This window comes from Gobio gobio (assembly GCF_949357685.1).
Source record: "Gobio gobio genome assembly, chromosome: 4".
NCBI classification, from domain to species: domain Eukaryota; kingdom Metazoa; phylum Chordata; class Actinopteri; order Cypriniformes; family Gobionidae; genus Gobio; species Gobio gobio.
The window spans coordinates 23,265,996-23,283,288 of record NC_137100.1 but is presented as its reverse complement, the minus strand read 5'-3'; the positions used below and the strand labels follow the sequence as shown (position 1 = coordinate 23,283,288).

The window sequence follows — 17,293 nt, the reverse complement described above, 5'->3', positions numbered from 1 at the left end:
TCATTCCCCGAAGCCTCAGCAGGGTTAGCGCCGCTTCCATGCACTTTGTAAACGTGCGAGGGGCTAGAGATAGACCAAAAGGTAGCACCTTGTATTGGTATGCTTTCCCCTCGAAGGCGAATCTCAAGAATGGCCTGTGATGGGGGGCTATTTGTATGTGGAAATAGGCATCCTCTAGATCCACAGTGAAAAACCAATCTCCCGGGCGAATGTGCGCGAGGATTTGTTTCATTCTCATCATTCTGAACGGGCGCTTCATAAGGGCTTTGTTCAAATGTCTGAGGTCTAGGATGGGTCTTAGACCACCGTCCTTTTTTGGTACAAGGAAGTAACGGCTGTAAAAGCCCGACTCGCTCTGTGAGGGGTGTACGGCTTCTACCGCTCCCTTTATTAACAGTTTTGATATCTCGGTTCGAAGCACGTGACTTTTGTCGCTTCTCACCGTTGTCTCTTCCACGGCGCGAAAGCGCGGTGGTCTGCAAGCAAACTGTAGCGAGTAACCTCGTTCTATTATGTTCAACACCCATTTCGAAATGCCGGGAATGGCCCGCCAGGCCTCGGCCTTCGAAGCCAGGGGCTGAATTAATCTGTGGGGCGAGTCGCTGAGTAACAGGGACTCGGTGGCCCGATAACCTTGCGCTAAGTTGGCGCTTATGAGGGAATTGTTTCCCGCCGCCTGAGTGCAGGGGGCCGGGGGACATAGAGTATTGGTGCTTGTGTACAGGCGAGCACGCTTGAGTGCGGGCTCGTTGACTGTGAGAATAATGTTTCCAGCCACCTGAGTGCAGGGGGCTGGGGAACATGGGGGAGTGCTTGAGTGTAGGGGTACATGCTTTAATGCTGGCACACTGCCTACAGAGAAAAAGCTCTTTTTGTGACTCATATGGGTCGGCATGAAAACGGCGTTTGTGTACAGGCGAGCACGCTTGCTTGCGGGCTCGTTGGCTGTGAATGTGGCGTTCCCAGCAGCCTTGACGGGAGCTGGGGGACGTTTTAGAAGAGAGCGAGGCGGTGCACCGGCCGAAGCGAGCACTATCCGCCTTCTCTTCATACCTCTGGCTAGGACGGCTTCGGAGGCTCAGGTTTCGACCCATTGCTGGGTCGTGGACCTCGACGCTCCGGCGGTCTGCTGCGGCTCGTAGAGCGGGAACGCTGACCGGGCTTGGAAGCCGTGTGAGGCTGGCGAGCTGAAGGCGGCGCCTTGGCGGGCTGGGCTGGTCCAGCTTTAACTTGACGGCTAGCGGAGGAGCTGGAACGCTTAGGCAGGAAATGTCGCATTGCCTGCGAAGCCTTCTGTGCCTCAGTGAAGCGCTTCGTGAACCCAACCACGGCGGAACCAAACAATCCTGAAGGCGAAATGGGCGCGTCCAGGAAAGCGGTCTTGTCCGCGTCCTTCATCTCGGTTAAGTTAAGCCACAAATGGCGCTCCAACACCGTCAGGCTGGCCATGCATCTGCCGATCGCCTGAGCATTGGCCTTGGTGGCGCGCAGGGCCAAGTCAGTGGCGCCGCGCAGATACTTCAGAGCCTCGTTGTCAGGAACAGACTCGTCCAGGGAACGGAGGAGTTTGGCCTGGAAGACTTGAAGCACCGCCATAGAGTGCAGCGCTGATGCCGCCTGGCCGGCGGAGGCGAATGCTCGACCGGCGAGGCTGGACGTAGTGCGGCAGGCTTTGGAAGGGTGCACAGTCTTTGACCGGGCAAAGGTGTGCAGCGACGGTTTCCTCGAGGGGAGGAAGGGCTTGATATCCTTTTTTCTGAGCGCCATCGACTACCGAGAGTGCTGGAGAAAAGGAGGATTTTGCGCGAGAAGAAAATGGCGCCTTCCACGATTTTGTTAGCTCCTCGTGGACTTCTGGAAAGAAGGGAGCGGATCTTTGAGCGGTCGGTTGACGGCGGTTTTCGAAATACCACTCATCCAGTCGGCTTCTCGTGGGCTCCTCGGGCTGAGACCAGTCAATGCCGAGGTCGTCCACGGCCTTGGTGAGCAAGCGCATAAGCTCAGCATCGACTGAGGTTATGACGCCGCTAGCCGTCCGCGTCGAAGTGGCGTGCTCCGAGGCGGCGTCCGACCACCCGCTTCCGGATGCAGCAAGGGAAAGGCTGTCATCCTCTTCCTCCTCCGGTCCGCTGAACGAAACAGCAGCAGCCGCCATGTGAGGGGAGCTGTGCTGCTCGTCGACGAACAAGATGGGCGATGGCGAGGCACGCGGGGACATGCCCGGCGTGTGCTCGTTAGAGCGCTCCGGTGGCCTCTGGTCGCGACGTTTCTTCTTCCGTGGCTCTAGAGGCTGGGAGCACGGGACGGGATCCGAGTCGAAGCTGGCGAGCCGAGCCCGAAGGGTCTGCAGCGCCAGTTCGTCGCACTCAGGGCAGCCGCCCTGGTTGAGTGCTGTCTGCGTGTGGTCTCGTCCGAGACATGACACGCAGATGATGTGCCGATCCTCGTCCGCGATGGAACCTCTGCACGAGGCGCAGGAACGAGACATTTGCAACAACGTCTCGTGCTCTTTTTTGAATGTGAAAAACACAGTAAGGTATGAAAGGATATAGTGCCGGATGGCGCAGCTGGAAGGCAGGCTGAAGGCGGAGAATCCGACGTCCTCAGGCCGCGTGTTCCGCTGGGTGCGTGTCGACGGCAGGCTTCGATCCGGAGCTCAACGATTGCAAGTCGCTGAAGAAGAATTAATCCGACTAACCTTGCGAGAGTGGGTCTTATATACCCTAGGCTATGCAAATTCTGTTGCCCCTTGTGGCGGGAATTTGGAAGGACCTGATTGGTCCGTCCCGCCCCACGGTCTTGCTATAGGTTGCTGCAGTTGCAGCGGCACAGCCAATCAGCACGCAGCTGCTTCCTGCTGAGAGTTGTGCAGCTGCACTGCGTATAAAAGGTATTTTTGGATAAAAATTTGCTTCAATATCTCGAGGAAAGGAATTCCCCCATAGCGTTTTAACAAAACGCAAAACGAGAGTACTCTCGTAAGGGAACTGAATTTATGCTTTTACATCTAATGGATCTGTAGTTAGGTCAGCTTAAACGGACCTCCTCAGCAATTCTGAGATAAAGATGTGTAAAAATGAGCACCATTTATGTTTCCGAGGAAAGAGACTCAAAATGAGGAATGACCTCACACTAACCCCATTTTCTTTGACTTTGGCCCAACATTACACCTTCTCACAAGTAGGATCTATGCAAATACCTTACAGCCCCAGATGCCTGAAATGCCTCTTTGACAAATAGCCCCTTCATAGGCCCTTCTGATCCAGCTGACATCATACGCTTCCAGTGTCCGTTAATCAGGTTATGTAAATACATAAAAGAGGGGAAAGGATACATATTTGAAAGGCAGTAAGGTTTTGTATAGAACGAAAGTTAAAAATCACAAACTTTGAATGAAAATAGGCCTATATTGTGCATTGAAGATCAAAATGCCTCTCTGTGAACTTCAATACAAAACATGCAACTTGCAGTCTAAAAATCTTGGAGTTATGGAAGTAGGTCAATATTCACAGCTGGTAATTTCACAATAACAAAATTGCAGGGCTAGATTCTACCCTTTGTAGATCTACCTCAGTGGGAAGGCAGACAATTTTTTCTGCCCCAAATTTCCTGTTTACATATGTGGAAAAGATAAATACTCCAATAGAAGTGTACTTGTTGAGTACAGCTGTACCACAGACAGATGCTTTAGCATGGGGTTTATCAATTTTTTTTAATCCATTATGATAATAAGACATAAAACCAGCAGGCCTATTATCCTCCAGTCAAGAATAAAAAAATAAAACTTACTTGACACCTGGAAGTAGTTACAGAGATCTTTATGTTGCCCTTTATATGATGGCTAGTGAAAGACTACAATTTGAAAATCATAAGTATTCCATTGCAGCTGACTCCTGAATTATTGGTACAGTTAGCTCACTTTATAATTCACTTAGTGATTAAAAGATTTAATCCAGTGTCATGATTATGGGGGGTTTTCCAGAAAGCAGGTTATGTGACATACCTGGGTATGTTTAAGGATAAGTAAGCGGATAACCTCAGCTTTTGGTTCCAAAAACGAAGGTAACTTTCAGGGTAAGTAGCCATAGCAACTCACTCTCTGAACATAACCTGCTCCGGAGCAGGTTATGTGCAGGGTTAGTTTGCTTAATAGGTATTCAGATGTGTTTTATATAATTAATATAGTTATTAATATAACCAAATTTCTTTCAGTTATATAATATACATATACTGCATATTAATTCTAAAGAATTAGAATAAAAAAATTATAACATGGTAATGTTTAAATGTTAATTCAATTCAAATATATTTATTGTATTGTCATCTCACACATGGATCTGCAGTAAAATAATTAGCATCAAACAAACACTATAATCCTTATTCTCAGTGAATAAAGATACTTAATAAATGAAGACATTGAAAAAATAATGACTCGTTTTTGGAACCAGCATACCTCGAGTAAGCAAGGTTTGGGTTAATCAACCGAGAGTTCAAGGTATATATGACGGTAAGTTAACCTTGCTTTCTGGAATACCCCCTGTTCTTGTGTTGCCATGTTGTCACCTTTCTGTTTAGTTTTCTTCATGGACTTTCAGTTTGTCTTCATTTGTCACATGTTTCTTTGTTCTGACTCCTGCCACTTGTCTGTCACCATAGTTACCGTCATTATTAGTTCTTATGTGTAAACTGTGTGTTAATTATTATCCTCGTTTGCGTTGCTACTTAAGTTGTTCCTTCCCCAGGGGCCTGTACCATGATGGTAGTTTAACAAACTCAGGGTTACAGGATTAGTTTCGAGTTGACAAAACCAAACCAATCTATTCAGGCTTTGGTGGTCCCATGATGCTGATCATCAGCTTTCTCTGTCAACTCAGGCTTTGATCCTGAGTTTAGGAGTTTAGCTGTGACATCAGTAGTGAACAGCCAATCACATGCTGTGGATCAGTGAAACTTCTCGCGAGAGAAGCAGTGAGATTCATTTCTCTCTTCTGCAGAATATTACACGATTGAAAAATATTAAGAATTTAATCAAATTTACACAGCAAGAAGAAAAGAGCTGTCTATGAAAGACGACAACTTAAAGAGATATCTTATACGTCAATGCAAGTAAAAGTTATAGTTTAGTTGATATATAGAGAGATTTTAACATTTAAGCTCACATGTAGTAATATTTATAGCTTTATTTATTGATTTTAAAGCTTATTTGTATGACCTTTATATAGGCTATTTATATTAATTTTAACAAAGTGCCTATAAATGATTGATTAACTAGAATGATACATGTGTAATTGATTATGGGTATAATAATTACATAAACGATATCTAAATCATTCAAAATTATCATTATTATAAATAAGCATGGTTAAAAGCCAGACGCTTTAGTCTTTAAAAACCATTTGCTATGTAGTAACCTTTAATTTGGAGTTGAAAAATGGGGAGTGACTTTATTGCATCAGAGGTGTGCCCACAGCAATTTCAGTTTGAGATCTCTTATCCAGAACATAACCTGCCCTGGAGCAGGTTAGCCGTGGAGCATAAATTACTATGGAGATGAACACTGCTAAAAGGCAAACCACTTTAATGGTACCTAAAACCCAGGATTGGCACAAACTAATCCTAAGCATATCTGGCTAGCCAGCTAAACTGGCTTCATGGTATAGGCCCCTGCACTCCTTGTCCGGTCACCATTATGTTCAGATGTGTTGTGCTAAATCCTGTCTGTTATTAATATACATTTGGAACTGTATTCGCCTGTCTTCGTCTTCCTGCCTGCACGCACCCGTGACACATGTCTTTTAGGACTGTTATGTTGAAATGTTTTTCTTTTCTCATTGCCTGCCTTGTTAGGGTATGTTTACACAACACTGTTTTCAACTGAAAACTTTTTCGCCGTTCATTTACACGATATCAGCATTTTTGGGCCTGAAAATGCAAGCTTTTGAAAACGGTTTCAAAGTGCAAGGTTTTGAAAAGATGCCTTTACCGTCTCCATGTAAACAATAAAAACGCAAATCTGTGAAAACATTGAAGTCATGCGCATGCGTATTCATATTCACGCATGCATATTACGTGTTCATTACGTGTACATTGACCTCCCTTACCGGACATAGTGTTGTATTTGAGGTAAAAAATGATATAAATACTGTTTCGTGTCTTAAGACATCAATGTGTCGTCACAAGCCGCAGGGTTTAATTTGAAGTTGTCTGTGCATGTTTTTTTACTCTCACAGAATTTGACCCCATTCACATGCATTATATGACTGAGAGACTGCAACGGTTGGAGTTAAAAAATCTTCATTTGTGTTCTACTGAAGAAACAAAGTCACCTCCATCTTGGATGCCCTGGGGGTAAGCAGATAAATGTAAAATTTTCATTTTTGGAAACAACTATCCCTTTAAAGTTGCACATATATTGAACCTTTTATATATGAGACAAGCCGTCACCACAAAGCTTCAACACAATACCAATACATTCCAAAACAGATGAGGGGAATTATGGATAAACAGATTTATCCATAATGACTCAACCTTAAAAAAACGTTGCTCAACAGGTGGAACAACAAAGCTCTTCTCAAATATGCTAAGAACCACTTGATTAATTAAGTTGATTTATTCACTAATGCTAATCTTCTCCTCCAGTAAGCTGTTTGCACCTTTGCAAATAGACCACTGAGTTCAATTTAAGAACCTGAAACAATCCAGTTCATGAATTAATATTTTTTTCCTTCTCTTGGTGATTCATTTAAAATATCTGACACAAAAGAATGATTCATTTATGAATCAGACACCAGTACTTCTATCATGAACTCCCATGTATACACTAAAGTAGAGCTAGGGCAGATTTCAAGATTTTGTGTTTCACAGGCAAAAGTCGGTCAGAAATGAATTAAATACATCCATCCATCCATCATCTTCCGCTTATCCGGGGCCGGGTCGCGGGGGCAACAGTCTAAGCAGAGACGCCCAGACTTCCCTCTCCCTAGCCACTTCCTCCAGCTCCTCCGGGGGAACCCCGGGGCGTTCCCAGGCCAGCCGGGAGACATAATCCCTCCAGCGTGTCCTAGGTCTTCCCCGGGGTCTCCTCCCGGTGGGACATGCCCGGAACACCTCCCTGGGAAGGCAACCAGGGGGCATCCAAAATAGATGCCTGAGCCACCTCAGCTGGCTCCTCTCGATGTGGAGGAGCCACGGCTCTACTCTGAGATCCTCCTAAATGACAACTTCTCACCCTATCTCTAAGGGGGTGCCCAGCCACCCTGCGGAGAAAGCTCATTTCGGCCGCCTGTATCCGGGATCTTGTCCTTTCGGTCAGGAGCCACAGCTCATGACCATAGGTGAGAGTAGGACCGTAGATTGACTGGTAAATCGAGAGCATCGCCTTACAGCTCAGCTCCTTCTTCACCACGACAGACCGGTACATCGACCGCATTACTGCAGAAGCTGCACCAATCCGTCTGTCAATCTCCCGTTCCATCCTTCCCTCACTCGTGAACAAGACCCCAATATACTTGAACTCCTCCACTTGAGGCAAGAACTCTCCACCAACTTGAAGTGGGCCAGCCACCCTTTTCCGACTGAGAACCATGACCTCGGACTTGGAGGTGCTGATTCTCATCCCAGCCGCTTCACACTCGGCTGCAATCCGTCCCAGTGCATGCTGAAGGTCCTGGTCTGAGGTTGCCAACACGACAACATCATCTGCAAAAAGCAGTGAGGAAATCACGTGGTCCCCAAAAATTATGAACAGAACCGGTGACAAAGGGCAGCCCTGCCGGAGTCCCACATGCACTGGGAACAAGTCTGACTTACTGCCGGCAATGCGGACCAAGCTCCTGCTCCAGTCGTACAGGGACCGAACAGCCCGAAGCAGGGGACCCCAGACCCCATACTCCCAGAGCACCCTCCATAGGGTGCCACGAGGAACACAGTCAAATACCTTCTCCAAATCCACAAAACACATGTGGATTGGTTGGGAAAACTCCCATGAACCCTCCAGCACCCTGGAAAGGGTATAGAGCTGGTCCAGTGTTCCACGACCGGGATGAAAACCATACTGTTCCTCCTGAATCTGAGGTTCCACTATCGGCCGAATTCTCCTCTCCAGTACCCTGGCATAGACTTTCCCGGGGAGGCTGAGAAGTGTGATCCCCCTGTAATTGGAACACACTCTCCGGTCCCCCTTCTTGAAAAGAGGGACCACCAGCCTGGTCTGCCAGTCCAGAGGTACTGTCCCTTCTGCCACGCGATGGTGCAGAGGCGTGTCAGCCAAGACAGCCCCACAACATCCAGAGACTTGAGGTACTCAGGGCGGATCTCATCCACCCCCGGTGCCTTGCCACCGAGGAGCTTATTAACCACCTCGATGACTTCAGCCTGGGTGATGGACGATTCCACCTCCGAGCCCTCAGCCTCTGCTTCCTCAATGGAAGACGTGTCGGTGGGATTGAGGAGATCCTCGAAGTATTCCTTCCACCGTCCAACGATATCCCCAGTTGAGGTCAACAGCAGCCCATCTCCACTGTAAACGGTTTTGGTAGGGCACTGCTTCCCCCTCCTGAGGCGTCGAACGGTTTGCCAGAATCTCTTCGAGGCCAACCAATAGTCTTTCTCCATGGCCTCACCGAACTCCTCCCAAGCCCGATTTTTTGCCTCCACAACTACCCGGGCTGCAGTCCGCTTGGCCTGCCGGTACCTGTCAGCTGCCTCAAGAGCCCCACAAGCTAGACGGCATTCCTTACTTTCGGTGTCCACCACCGGGTTTGGGGATTGCCGCCTCGACAGGCACCGGAGACCTTACGGCAACAGCTCTGAGTGGCCGGGTCGACAATGGAGGTGGAGAACATGGTCCATTCGGACTCAATATCTCCAGACCCCCTCGGGATCCGGTCTAAGCTCTGCCGAGGTGGGAATTAAAGAGCTCTCTGACAGAGGGTTCGGCCAAACGTTCTCAACAGATGCTCACAGTACGTTTGGGTCTACCGAGTCTGTCCAGCTTCCTCCCCCATCATCGGATTCAACACACCACCAGGAGGTGATCATTTGACAGCTCCGCCCCTCTCTTCACCCGATTGTCCAAGACATACGGCCGGAGGTCAGATGAGACGACCACAAAGTTGATCATCGACCTCCGGTCTAGGGGGTCCTGGTGCCACGTGCACTGATGGACACCCTTATGTTTGAACATGGTGTTTGTTATGGACAAGCCATGACTAGCACAGAAGTCCAATAACAGAACACCGCTCGGGTTCAGATCAGGGGGGCCGTTCCTCCCAATCATGCCCCTCCAGGTGTCACTGTCACTGCCCACGTGGGCGTTGAAGTCTCCCAGTAGAACGATGGAGTCTCCAGTCTGAGCACTTTCCAGCACCCCTCCCAGAGACTCCAAGAGGGCCGGGTACTCCGCACTGCCGTTCGGCCCGTAGGCACATACGACAGTGAGAGACCTATCCCCGACTCGAAGGTGCAGGGAAGCAACCCTCTCGTTCACCGGGGTGAACTCCAACACATGGCGGCTGAGCTGGGGGACTATAAGCAAACCCACTCCAGCCCGCTGCCTCTCACCATGGGCAATTCCAGAGTGGTAGAGAGTCCAGCCTCTCTCAAGAAGTGTGGTTCCAGAGCCCAAGCTGTGTGTGGAGGTGAGCCCGACTATCTCTAGTCGGTATCTCTTGACCTCCTGCACAAGCTCAGGCTCCTTCCCCGACAGCGAGGTGACATTCCACGTCCCTAAAGCCAGTTTCCGTGTTCAGAGATCAGGTCATCGGGGGCCTCACCTTCGACTGTCGCCCGATCCACTATGGACCGGCCCCTTATGATCTCTCCTGTAGGTGGTGAGCCCACAGGAGGGCGGCCCCACGTTGCTCTTTCGGGCTGAGCCCGGCCGGGCCCCATGGGGGGAGGCCCGGCCACCAGGCGCTCGCATACGAGCCCCAACCCTGGGCCTGGCACCATGCTGGGCGATGTCTCTGTCCTTGGTTTTTCTCTAATCATACTGGGCTTCTGAACCGCTCTTAGTCTGACCCGTCACCAAGGACCTGTTTGCCTTGGGAGACCGTACCAGGGGCATATAGCCCCGGACAACATAGCTCCTGGGATCATTCGGGTACTCAAACCCCTCCACCACGATAAGGTGACAGTTCAAGGAGGGGTGACTGAAATGATGGGGAGAAAATAAAAAAGGATTAAATTAAACCTTTTCAAATTAAAGAGTCTACAGCTCTGCATGTAAGCTTGTTTCCACAGGCTCATAAAACATTTGTTTGACAGTATTTGGTCTCATAAATGCACAAAATTATGCAATATTTGACCACCAACATTCTGTAAAAATCTTCTGTGAATGGCAAGAAGCAGCAAAATCTAAATGCTCATTTTTAGCACTGTAACGGTCAGAGGTGTTTATTCCTCAACATGTTTAGCTCAAGTGCGCATCGAGGGCGCATATCAACCTCAAAGGGGGCGCTCGCGAGTACCCTTCTATGACCTAAAATGACAAATGGCTACGGTCCCTACGGTCTCGTGGACTTAACGGACACGCACACGCAGCGGCCATTGTAAGTCCACAAGACCGAAAGTGCACATGAAGTGTGCCATTTGGGACAGGGCCTATGTGTCACAGGTTCACCATGTCTATACATCTCCCATCATCCTCCCTGGCTCTCACCTGCATTCATTTCATCATCACCTCTCCTGGATAATCACACGCACCTGCACCTTGTCTGCACCATCATCACAGCACCTACTTACTCACACATCTTGCATCACTCACTTGTCAAGTCTTGTTTACATGTAGTCGAGTCTTTCCTTGACTCCTTCCAAGTCTGATCACCAGCAATTTTTCCTAGACCTACCTCCTGTGATCCTCTTCTGTGTTCTCCTCTCCAGCATCTCCATATGTGTGTCTCCATCTCCATCCACGATCTCCTGGGCTTGTAAGGCAAACATCATCTTACATTCTTCATCTGAACAGTTTAAATATCTTCATCCTGTTTACTTACCATCCACGATTCTTCAGTTTCTGTTGTTGTCAATAAACTCCCTGCATAACTATCTCCTGTACTTCAAGTACACTGTGGATGGTTTATTTCACAACTTCATTATTAAAAGTGTGTTGGCAGTAGAGCATGCTAGGGAAAACGCACATTTGTTGTTTTGGACTCCACTTTACTGAGATGTATGGCTAGCCGACAACAAGCTCAGGTCAGATGTTTTCACCACCTTAAAGACGTTTTCACACATTGTGTACCTTTCTTATGTTGGAACAGAGCTAGAAGGTTCTGTGTACACCCTGGGCTGAATGTCTGCTATGTTGGAACAACGCTGGATACTGTCACTTGTGTTTAGACTGAACAAACTGTTCAATGAGCACTTTATTTAGGAAAGGAATTTCACAGCACTGGATGGCATCAGCACACTACATTCAGACTCAGGACTGAGCAAAGCTATGACATTAAAGACCAAGGTGGAAAACCCACAGAGTTATCAAAAGTTGGGAAACACTAGTTTTAATGTTTTTAAAAGAAGTCTCATGCTCATAAAGGCTGTGTTTATTTGATCAAAAATACAGAAAACGGTAATATTGTGAAATATTATTACAATTTGAAGAAATTTTTTTTTTTTAAGTAAAATATTTATTTCTGTGAAGCAAAGCTGAATTTATCAGCCATTACTCCAGTCAGTGTCACATAATCCTTCAGAAATCATTCTAACATGCTGATTTGATACTGATTTGTTATTAATGCTGGAAACATTTGTGCTGCTTATTTGTTTTGGACCTTTTTTTTTCAGGATTCATTGAATAAAAAGTAAAAAATAACAGCGTTTGAACCGATTGGAGTAATGGATGATGAACATTTAGCTTTGCATCACAGAAATAAAGTATATCAAAATAGAAAACCATTATTTTAAATTGTAATATTTCACAATACAATATTATCTAAGTATCTACCTGTCACAAGAAAACCCTCCTGATATTAGAGTAGCAATTGCAGAGGAATAAAATAAAGCACATTTTGTTACCTTTTGGAGCTTGGAAGGGTTTAGTTTGAGCTAATGTTTTATACCATTATCACTGTCCTTGCCAGAGCTCATTTTCCAGTACATTCAGCAAGTGGCTCATATTTGTGATCCCAAACAAAACATCATGAATCATATGGCATGCAAGCATCATATCTGGAGGAAACCAGGCACCACTCATCACCTGGCCAATACCATCCCTACAGTGAATCATGGTGGTGGCAGCATCATGCTGTGGGGATGTTTTTCAGCGGCAGGAACTGGAAGAGTCAGGATCAAGGGAAAGATGAATGCAGCAATGTACAGAGACCTGCTCCAGAACGCTCTGGACCTCAGACTGGGGCGAAGGTTCATCTTCCAACAGGAAAAACAACCCTAAGCACACAGCCAAGATAACAAAGGAGTGGCTACGGGACAACTCTGTGAATGACCTTGAGTGGCACAGCCAGAGCCCAGACTTGAACCCGATTGAACATGATCTGAAAATGGCTGTGCAAGGATGCTCCCTATCCAACCTGATGGAACGTGAGAGGTCCTGCAAAGAAGAATGGGAGAAACTGCCCAAACATAGGTGCGCCAAGTAAAATTTTTTTTTTTTTTAAATAAATAAATGTATAAAAAGATTTCAAACAAGCTTTTTTCATGTTGTCATTATGGGGTATTGTTTGTAGAATTTTGAAGGGAAAAAATGAATTTCATCTATTTTCGAATAAGGCTGTAACATTAAATGTGGAAAAAGTGAAGCGCTGTGAATACTTTCCGGATACACTGTATGTGTTTAAGGGTTAATGGCTTCAAAGCCACTTCAGCTCTACAACCCCCCACCAACCCACCCGTGGGTCCAATATTGCATCATAATCATTTTTGTACAGCAGTTGTGTACAATCAGTTGTGCAGCATAAAACATATATGGTATCGTTTGAAAGATTAGAACCTCAGCTTTCTTGATAACCCAATCACTTTTGCATTTATATTACATAGAAAAAGATAATAAGGTCTGAATTATCATAATCATATGAATAATATTAAATTTCATATTTATATCACACAAACTCACCAAAAATAGACAAGTCATATATCAAATGAAAGCTCTTACCCTCAAGAATATCACTGTGCAGTGTGCAGTGTATTTCACCGATCCAACACTTTACAGTAACGTTATTATCAAAAGATGACTCATTTGAACAAGCAAACACATGAGTCATATTCCTGTTCGGATCACTACCTCCTTGTGTAGCTACCACCCTCAAACGCTATATCAGCTCGTTCCTTAGGTTGTTTTCTTCAAAATGATACCATTTTAAAATGCCTGTGAGCAAGCATGGCCAAACGACACTGTAATATGTCACTGATGTCCAGATCAAAACCGCGATTTTGATGACGTCATAATGCCAAACATCAAAAAAGACATGTCGATCATGCTTCTAGACCAATCAGAGCCCGAGATCTCCCTTTACAAAGTTGAGGAGGCGGACCCTTCTTTTCAATTTCCCAGCGGCAGGTTTAAATCAATGGAGATGAGTAGGAGTTATTAGATAGTTTGGACAGATTAATCTCAATAACTTTTTTTTGGAAGGAGATATAAAAAAAAAAAAAAAAAAAATGACCACCTGTTTACTGACACCTAGTGGAATCAACAGAAACTGAAGGGCTTTGCACGAAACAGATTAAAAATGATAGATTTTCAAATAACAAATTAATCAAAAAATAAATAAAAATTACTTTTTATATATGTTTATCATAAAATTGTGAATAAATACAATATAATATATGCGATATTCCACCACTGTGTTAAAATTTAGAGTGTTTTCTATAAAATGAGACCATTTTTATCAATTTAGCTACTCCAATGTATGTGGGTAGGGGGGCACTCTTTTAAATTCAGATATGCCTAATTCTCTAAAAAAATCTAAATATGATGCAGAGCTGAAGTGGTTAAAGTCAACAAACTTTTAAATCTTTTACAGCTTTCTTTTTCAAACAGTCTAACACTGTCTATGTAGCCTTATACTTCAGAGTTATTTACTTTTTTTTAGTGTCTGGAATGTATGACCAGTCCTGCTCAACTATTTTGTCATTATTATTTACTTAGTATTTCATTGTTTTCCAGTAAAATATCTAAAATTAAACAAGATCGTTTTGCTTGAGAATCAAAATTGCGTACACTTTTCCATTGGAAAACTTCCATTGCGAAAAAAAAAATAGTTTTTTTTTTCTTCTTTATTTTAAGCAATGATATCTGACTAAATTTTGTGATATATAAATTAAGATAAACTTATATAATGAGTATAATAATTATCTATAATTTAAAGATGTATAGTTAGTTTATAATGTATATTTCTTTTCACAAATAATTGTAACTAAACTTAAAATTCATCATAATATTCACATAATCCTTCTTACATCTGAAATTGGTTTTTTGTCATGTTTTAATGCATTATCTTTCTAAAGGTGTATTATAATTTAGGCTATTATAACTGAGATAACATGAGACCATGCATTATAATTAATGCAGGCATAATTAATGCATTAAAGTGCTTTTAGTAAAGTTACTGAGATTTCTTTAACTTTATTTCTGAGGCCGTGGACTTCCTTATCAGTGCACTGAAAGAAAGAACTTTGCAAAATGCTTTAAAAAATACACAAAACGTTTTATTTCCTCTTGTTGAAAGTTAAATAACACTTTCAGTGTGTCACAAGAACAATTGCCCAAATCAGCATGAAAGTGAGTTGAGGGAGAAGGAGAACTAATCCACATCTGTGATTTACCAGAGTTGCATTTGAATTGAACTTGTTTTGTATGACGCCCTTCAATATATTTGCTTCATTATTTTATTTTATTTTTGTCGACTAAAGCTAAAAAAAAACGCAGCGGTTTGGAAAGACACACCTTCCATTCAATCCCTTCTAGTTTCCAGAGCTTAGTGTTTCTTCCTCAGAAGACAGTTGAGGGCGACAGAGGGAAATATGCTTCCAGTGTCTCAAATCTTCAGCATGCCTACTAAGTCCTACTTGAGATTTATTCGGCGACTTGACTAAGCGCTTGTACTTCACCTCAGCAAACGATGTCTGTGCCTCTTTGGACTTAACTTTCTAGTTTTCAGCATCATCGGATCTATTGCTGTCAGATGGAGAAGTCGGCATTGCGCCTTGCAGGTTCCTTTCTTTGGAAAGTATTACATTTGGGACTTGGGAAAGACTACGGCATGTAGTAGCGTATTGTACCGTGGTGTCCAGTAAGACCTTCAGCAGTTATTAAGGGACGTTGTGAAATGGAAGTAATTCAGCAACTCTGTCATGTCTTGACTGCAGCAAACACTCCCGAGGAAGAATGAAGTAAGCGCGATGGAGCCGGACAATGCCCCGAACTCCAGACTCAAAGCAGCTGGAGTTGGGGGGTGAGTAACAGCGCTCTCACATCATGACAATAGATAGATAGATTTCACACAAACGTTAAATGGGTCATAAATTAGCCTGTTGGCTGTCAGCTCGGTTACATAAGGAAGAATGAGTTCGCGAAGGGAGGTCCGTTATGATGTCCATTCTGGAGTTTGGGGAAACTTGATGAATGAATGGGACACAGAAAACTTGTTTAACTTTGTTGAACAGCATTCCTCCAGAATTTTAGAGGCAAAATATTCCTCTTTTTTAGATTAACTTCCTTTTGACTGATTTAATGAATTAATTGACTTTTATGTATTTGTAACCAGTGATTTAGGTTGAGTTTAGGAGTTATTTACTTATTTTATTTAGTGTGTGGAATGTATGACCAGTCCTGCTCAAATATTTTGTCATTATTATTTACTTAGTTTTTCTCATTTGTGGAATTGGCACAGAGCGATCAGTTGTTGTGACATATCTTAATAGCATTTGTTATATTCCGGTTTGAGTAAACTTTATTAGGGGTGAAGGGGTGAAATCTTGAGTTTAGATTATATGTCTCTCTCTCTTTGCACTCTCTGAACTGTATCATTGTCCATGGAGGGGCTGTGTGAAAAGGGATATCGGTGGGAGGGGGCAGCATGGCAAGTGTTTAGTTCTTGTGGCTATGACAGAAAATGCTGACTAAAGTAAAACTACAATATCTACTCACGAATGGTATTCCCACATCCACAGTGTCAGCACATGGGGGCAGAAAAAGAATATATAACTGAACACCAGAGTGATGGGTCGAGTCTTGAGATTGCTAGTCAAGAACCACCGTTGCTTATTGTAATAGAACCAACCATTTTGTTGCATATAGTGCAAATAAATAAAGACCCCAATTTAAGGACCCCATGAAAGAAATCTGCACTTGTCAATCAATTTCTAGGGGGAACCATTAGAATTTTAGAGACACTCCTGGACCACCTAGAACACCTAGTGCTCTTTTTTTTCTTCTTTCATGTATCAGGGTGATAGATAAAATGTAATAATTTAAGAATGAACTCACATTGGGGGCCTTGACATTGACCATCATTCACTGCACTCATTTCAGTGTATTAACTCATTTGATTGATTTAAGAGCTCTTAGAATGAAGCTCTCAGAATTCCCCTGCCTTGGCATATTGAGAGGAAACACTCACTTTCTATATGGAGCATCGCAAATTTTTGGTATCCAGGCAGATGATAAGCTTTGACTGCCTACTGAGCAGAAACAGCTGTTAGGGCTTTACAGTAAAGGCTGCTGCTGCTGCCAAGTGTTACTGGGTCTACAGGCAGATGGAGCACTGCTTTTGGACACTGACTAGACTGATAATTTAGATGAATGTGGTGATGCTTTAGTGTAGAATGGAACAATGTGATCCCAATGCTTTGTTTTCTTTCGGAAGCTGAGAGAAAAAAAGACCAGTGGCCTTTTGGTTCTTTGGTTTGACCTTTCATGAGTTTTAAATAACTTTCTCAGAGGAATTGTTGTTGTCTCAGTGTTGCAACACACTACATTTGGACCTTTAAGCTAGTGCTTGTCTCTCATTGTCATTCAAGAGATTGGACACATAAGCTTTGAAAACAGATTTATAGTAAGTATGCATGTGGGAATTAAATGTTTGAACTTTATTAAAGGTCCAGTGTGTAGTATTTATGAGGATCTATTGACAGATACTAGAACTATGTTTTCAGTGGTGTATAAAGACCTTACATAATGCGCTGTTATGTTTGTATTACCTTAAAATTAGCCATTTCTATACATACACAGCGGGTCCCCTTACAGTGAAATCGCCATTTTGCGGCATTATGGTTCTACAGTAGCTCTAAACGGACAAACTTCTCTACAGAGCTCAAGTCACTCTGTGCTCTCTCT

General features: G+C 44.2%; 1 protein-coding gene across 1 annotated transcript in view; it reads left to right on the top strand.

The window, feature by feature from the left end:
• Nucleotides 1-14,946: 14,946 nt before the first annotated feature.
• The window catches only part of col27a1b (collagen, type XXVII, alpha 1b), a 112,063-nt gene continuing 109,716 nt past the window's right edge, over nt 14,947-17,293 (top strand). Inside the window, exon 1 of the mRNA XM_079815247.1 lies at nt 14,947-15,410. Coding sequence (XP_079671373.1) covers nt 15,358-15,410 — 53 coding nt within the window. The 5' untranslated portion in view covers nt 14,947-15,357. The remainder of the gene's footprint in view (nt 15,411-17,293) is intronic.